The sequence below is a fragment of the Nuphar pumila genome, chromosome 6 (genome assembly GCF_984573655.1).
Source record: "Nuphar pumila chromosome 6, dmNupPumi1.hap1.1, whole genome shotgun sequence".
Classification (NCBI taxonomy): domain Eukaryota; kingdom Viridiplantae; phylum Streptophyta; class Magnoliopsida; order Nymphaeales; family Nymphaeaceae; genus Nuphar; species Nuphar pumila.
The window spans coordinates 7,905,303-7,912,178 of record NC_143254.1 but is presented as its reverse complement, the minus strand read 5'-3'; the positions used below and the strand labels follow the sequence as shown (position 1 = coordinate 7,912,178).

At 39.7% G+C, this 6,876-nt stretch overlaps 1 protein-coding gene across 1 annotated transcript; it reads right to left on the bottom strand.

The window, feature by feature from the left end:
* Positions 1 to 4,842: 4,842 nt before the first annotated feature.
* On the bottom strand, positions 4,843 to 6,632 carry LOC149833814 (putative F-box protein At2g36090). Its single transcript, XM_090009865.1, has 2 exons — positions 6,518 to 6,632; positions 4,843 to 6,047 (listed from the first exon to the last, which is right to left on the bottom strand). The coding sequence occupies exon 2, from the start codon at positions 6,034 to 6,036 to the stop codon at positions 4,930 to 4,932; it is 1,107 nt and encodes a 368-aa protein (XP_089865991.1). The 5' UTR covers positions 6,037 to 6,047; positions 6,518 to 6,632; the 3' UTR covers positions 4,843 to 4,929.
* Positions 6,633 to 6,876: the final 244 nt, after the last annotated feature.

The window sequence follows — 6,876 nt, the reverse complement described above, 5'->3', positions numbered from 1 at the left end:
ACTAATTAAAAAAACATAAAAAGCCCTAAACGTAAATGCTAATTAAAACTTTAATTATAGTCATTTATGCACTTATATGTTATTCAAGTATGTAGAATCATGTTTACTGCTAATTAAAAATATACAAATACTTAAATTAAGTATTTATTTTATTTAAAAATAAAAAATAAATATTATTAAAAAACACAAAAAACTCTAAAACCTAATTAAATATTTATGCTATAAAAAAAAAATTAAATAAAAACCTCAATCCTTGCAAACATCATTCATAATTGTCATACATAAACTAATTGAAATAAAAAATAACAAAACCCTCAAATTTTTAACTAAAATCAAGCTTGTGGATCATGTATAATGTTATTAAAAAATAAAAAACAACTAATTGATATTTATCTTATTAAAAACCTAAATGTTAATTGAAAAAAAAACATAAAAGCCCTAAACCTGAATGTTTAATGTTAATTTAAAAGCACAAAATACCTAAATTAAATATTTATCTTATTTAAAAATAAAATAAAACTCTAAATGATATTCGAAAAAACACAAGAAACTCTAAGACCTAATTAAATATTCATGCTATTTAAAAAAAAAACTAAAGAAAATTCTCAATCCTAGCAAACATCATTCATAGTTTTCATACATAAACTAAATAAAACAAAAAATAACAAAAAATCCCAAATTTCTAACTAAGATCAGGCATGCAAATGTATAATATCAAATTTAATAAAATCCAAAAATAACTAATTAATATTTAACTCATTAAAAAACTAAATACTAATTGAGAAAAAACATAAAAAGTCATAAACCTAAATGCTAATCAAAACCTTAATTCTTACATCACCAATTATGCATTTATGCCTTAAACACAAAAGAGAGTAGACCTTTTGGGGGAGGGGCTGGCTACATAGAAACTCAAAAAAAAAAAAAAATATATATATATATATATATATATATATATATATATATATATATATATATATATATAGAGAGAGAGAGAGAGAGAGAGAGAGGTGGGGGTGGCTTGTCGCTGAGGGCTTGTGACCTGTGGGGTTGCGGGCAAGGGCAAAGCCGTAGAGGGCGGAGCCACGACGGGAGCAAATCAAGAGAGAGAGGGAGAATGGGGGCATGACTGTGGGGTAGTAGGCAAGGGAGAAGTTGCGAAAAGCGGGCCACCACCATAGATGGGGTCGTGAGGAGGGTGGAGGCCAAGAGCTAATCATGAGAGAAAGAGAGGGAGAGAGGGGCTCAGTTATGGGGTCATGCCTTTGCAGGCAGGGGCTAGGTTGTGGAGAGGGGGGGCATTGGCCCACAACCCACAACCCACGTCTTGGAGAGAGAGAGAGAGAGAGAGATTTCAGGTAAAGGGGAGGGCATCAGCAGATAGGGTCGAGCAGGGCAGGTCACTGCCCTTACTCTTCTGCGGGTCAGTGTGGGCACGTGCCCACCCTTCGCTTAACATAGCTCCGCCTCTGCTAGGAAGTGTGCAACAATAAAACAGGCAAGTGTAGTAGCCCTTGTGAATTCGGAGTGCTTTGTGGTTTGTGTGAGTGCACACAGTCTCTAATTGTCCCTCTAGCATCTAAGTCCTGAGTTTGCGCTCAGGTGGTCCCTAGTAGGATGGAGTGGTTGTTAGGCTGTTGTACCACTTGGTTAGATGGTGCAGGCCACACAAAACACAAAAAGTTTAAGAAAAATTCCCCTTGTTACACACACCATATAGCTGTTTTCCTTTTTTTAGGGACAGTTCTACCGAACCCACCTGGGTGGTTCCATTCAGTCCCCATCTCACTCTCCCTCCCTATAACCTTCTTCCGCCCTCTCCTGAGCTGCATTCAAATCCCTTGTTACCCAGACTCCTGTCTTTCCTAATTGTGAACCCACTCTTGCGGAGCAATTAGACGACCTAGTTCATCATTTCCCTCAGCGAGCCCAACCTAGAACTAGCCCTGCCCACCTTGCAAAAACGGCTTGATCGTAGTGCCCAGCTGTATCAGCATTCATATCTCACACTGTTGACTTGACTAGCCATAAGTTAGGAACCACCCACTCAGATCCAATCCCAACTGATAGACCCAAAACCATGTTGCACCACCCTCACCTGGCTGCCAGTTTCCATTGCAATTTCCACTACGGCCAGAAACTCAAATACCTTGCCTATTCCCTAAACGGTACCTTACTGCAGTCAACATGAAGTGTAGGGTCTGAGCCACACCTCTCCCTTCACCAACACACACTCTGGACCCAACAACTCAAGTACATCTCAACTATACCAGACCCTTCCTTCTAGTCTTGCTCGTCCTATCATTAACCAGAACCCATTTTCTATTAACCCCAATCCATTTCACGAGTTCAGACCTCAGAAGTGAACCATATTCCCAGGTGATCCTGGCACAGTGGACCTGATCCAGAAGGTCCTACTAACACTAGACAATATTACCTGATTCTGATCATTCCTAGATCAATGGCAAACTAATGTAATACGCCAGCGCTATGCTCACACACAAAAATCTGGAATTGAAAGATTGGTGGCCGAAATGCTGAGTGTTGGCTTTATTCAACCTAGCTGGAGCTCTTTCTTCTCACTGGGGTATTAGTAGCCAAGAAAAAGAATGGTACCTGGTGGTTCTGTGTATATTATCAAGCACTCAACACCATCGCCATCATCAATAAAGGCAGCTCTACAACATGTAAAAGAACTGGTCATGATACTGACAGGCTCTACGCATCGACAATCCTACAGTCTGGGACAGAAGTCTATTGTCAAAACAGACCATTGTAGCCTCAATCACATTCTTGATCAATGAATCACTACTCCCATTCAGCACAAATGGATTGCCAAACTTCTCGGTTAAAGCATCAGGGAAGGTCCAATCAAGAACCAACCCCCTTGCACTAACATGTTGTAACCGCCCTCATAGGGTAGGTTCATAATAGGCAGAAGATATTCACTCATTGATAAACCAGACGCATCTAATGATATACTTCTAGTTTCTTGTATAGGCCCTTATTTCGAATTGTGTGAAATCTTGTTAGCCTTGATCAAGGAAGTTTGATTTTGACATTTTTATATCCTCAGATGACATGAATCAAGTTTCTCACCATCCACAACCGATACTGGTTCAGCCTATTGCTTTAAAGGGTTCATATCAAGATATAATTTTTTGTGCTTCATACTTTAAAAGCTCATATGAAAAGGGGAATAAAGGAGCACCGGTATAGTCATGTCAAGTGTGGTTCCGCTACCTGTTTCAACTTCACTCGTACTGCAGCATATCATGCATTGTTAAGCGGCTTTTAACTGTAGTAGCAGATCAGGTTTGAAACATATGCCATGGGCGAACGGGATGATAGTCCATAAGCATGCTGAATAGCTTAGAATGACAGAAGAGAGGTCAACATTTCAAATGGAATGAGAAACATCATCCTCTTGGCACTACTTATCTTGAAAGAAGCTCTTTCTAAACAGGGAACCCCATAGCTTCCAGGATTATTGACAGTGGAATTTTCCAGGAAACCTGTAGTACAGGATGGATAATAGTTTGGGTTATAATGGTCTACCTTCATTAGCATGGGGCTATTGCACACTAAATGCAGCAGCATTTGTACAAGAACCCCTCTTTGCTCAGTTAATACTTGAGTGCCACTATTAACAGAGTAGGAATCAATGCACAATCAAAGGTGTCCTTAGGTACTGCTTGGAGAAGTCTTGGAGATGTTTAGTTGTAAGATGATATTCACACACACACACACACATATCATTCAAGGCATTGTGGTCATACAAAAGCTATGGGAATGGCCAGAACTTTCATAAATCATAGGCCTTGATGTTTGCCCCTAAACTCGGAATATCTGATAGCCAACTTTATTCAGTTGACATTGCGGAGAAAAAAAAACTACAATATGCAATTAATAGCATATAGTAAATTTTAATTTCAGAAACAAAACCACCCATGAAACAACTCTCTCTCTCTCTCTCTCTCTCATGCTAATACACAAAGATAAGATTCAAATAAAATATGACCATATAGTCATTGATAGTGGTGAGGGCTTTTTCTTCGGGAAAAACTAAAATTAACAGAATCTGAGAACATTGGGACTAAAAAAAATACAACTTTAAAATTGGAAAATAAAAAAAAAAAATTCAAAAGATATAGTGATATTATCATGATATTTTCATTTTGGAGCTTTCGACAGCCTTAGAAAAGTTATAAAATTGTGATAAATTCAAAACATCAAATGTGCACACACACACACTGTAATACAAGATGCTAAGCTCAAAAAAGTTTCTTAGTGTTCAGCATGATACGTAGCTTTATAAGATCCACTCAACAAAGCAAGTGACAGCGATGGAAAAATATGATAGAAGAGTTCTAATTTGAAATGTCCTCTTGTCAATCTTTTGTTAGTGACACAAATCCCCACCTTTTCCTTTTTGTTTCATGAAGAACCAGCAAATGATGAGTCCATTTTCTATTGCAAGTACATGGCAAATATGCTGAAGATTTTTTTTTTAAAATTTGTCAGTGATGTCAATTGATGATAAAACTGGCAATTACCTACAGGATCAAAAGGATCTAAAGAAGAGCGGACCATTAATTTACTCTTATTTGTCCACTCACCATGACAACCACCGAGACTTGGACTGGATTCATCAATCAAGGGATCAGGGAACACCAATTACAACAAATGTAAGACGGGCAATAGACACTATAGAACATAGATTTGTAAAGGGTACGTTCTGGCGAAAGAAACAAATGACCTACCAAGTCAAATCTCAAGTGCATGCATGTTTACAGGCACATGTAAACATGGCGTGGTGAGAGCAGTGGCGTTGATGTTCTGTTTACTTGTCCAAAGACCATGCCTTGCCTCAAAATGAATAAAATGACTGTAATCAAATGTTTCAGAATCAAAATCGACCAGTTTCATTCATAAAATACAGTACCAAAGCGTGACAAAAGCAGCAATTCCACTTAGAATACATAACCTATCTAACCGGCTCTCATTTCTCATTTTCTCCTCTTTCAACTCGCTTTGGGCTTTAGAATATTGATGGTATGACTCAATGACCGCACTGTAATTCTTGCTTCTGTGGCAGCTCAATGCTTCTTTGAGGACAAGCAAACTGCTTCTTCCATTTACATGAGCACCAGCCATATCTTCAAGCTGCATGCTCAACTCCACCAACTTCAGAGTTGTTCCTCCATCGACAATCCTCCACTTCATCACAATGATACACTGTACAACCGGACAAGGCAATATGTCTTTGGCAGGAAGTATTGATCCAAAGCGGATCAAGAAATCCTCATCTGCTGGCCAGTGTCTTTGCCCTCCGAGAGGACTCCAACTAGCCAGATTAGCAGTTTGTTTCATTCTTCTGTTCACAACAATCCAACTCAGCCTGATTCCATCACGAAGCTCCTTCCACAGTTTCCCTTCTTTCCTTTCTCTCTCTATGGACATAATGGATGGCAAACCATCATCAGTGGACAGTGTAACCTCATCTTCTTGGATGTCATTTTCTTCAGAGTAGTCGAGCAGATCGATTCGGAATGGGCAGTTATAAAACCAGTCATGGAAGTGACCAAAATCAGGGATGCCCCAGACAACCTTTGAGTAAACTGCTTTCTCTTTGAACCTCACATCCACAATTGAAACGAAGTCGGAAGGAGAAACATTGTCAAATTCGTCCAGGTCACCATAGTAATCGGCCTCGCCCCATTCATCGAAGATTTCAAGAACAGAGTCAAGGGGGACGATAGGCAATTCCTTGTTTATGATAAGCGGGAAACAATCCGCGTAGAATTTACGGAAGCCGCCCACCGATGAAATCAATCTCCTAACGTCTTCTCGCTTCGTGGAAGGCCATAAAGAACCACAGGCATTCTCCCACAGCCTCTCTTCCCTGGATATGGACCGAAAATCAGCACAAGTGCAGGATGCACTAGCCAACGTCGCACCATCCAGGCGTCTTAGAATGTCGTAGAAAAGATCGATGCTCAGGGATGTGACACTGCCGGTCTGAGCAACCGTCATTCTACCAATTCCTAATCTTGTGGAAACCCCAATCAATTGCAGCAGCAGCAACAACAACAACAACCAAATGAGCAAGAACGATTTATCATGATAGAGAAAAGGTAGTTCCCACCAATTTCGCAGAAAGCGGAATGAATCTAATAAGCAGAAGGAAGAAATTAAGCAAAGTAATCTGCACAAGCATATGGGTACACTACAACTATTGAGTTCGATGCATTATTTTCTTCTAAATTCAACTATATGAGATCCTGAAGGTGCGCTCTGACCAAATCAAAATTCAATAATGGAGAAAAGGGGAAGAAAAAACATCGACATATAAGGTAAAAACACAGGCCCATACATTCCCTTCACTAAAAATAATCAAAACATGCTGAGGAGATCGATTGTCAATCAATCATCACGACCAAATGTACAAACCAAAACTGAAGAAGAATAAAAAAAAAGTTGCGTTTAGATGGAAAGTCCAAAACTTGAATCTCACCTCATCGACAACCAGGAGGACGAAGTTTCTAAAGCATCACCGCTCCATGCCCGACTCGGGTCCTGCACCTCATTACCGGTTCCCCCATCAATCTAGTGCTGCCGCCATCTCTGAGGGTTCCTCTTCATTGCAGCTCTGTGATGCCTGCTGCGTGCTATGTAGTTGCTGCCGCAGTATGATTTCTTTCTACAGGCTCAAGTACAATATCTTAACTTTTTCCTTTTTCGCTTTCGTACTTTTAAGGCAAAAGTTAAGGTCAGCGGTCCATTGGCGTTAGCTATGCCTAGACCCCAGCATTTTATCCTTTAGTGGCCGCTTTGGCTCCTCGGTATTCAAAACCAGCAACAACCATTGGTTAG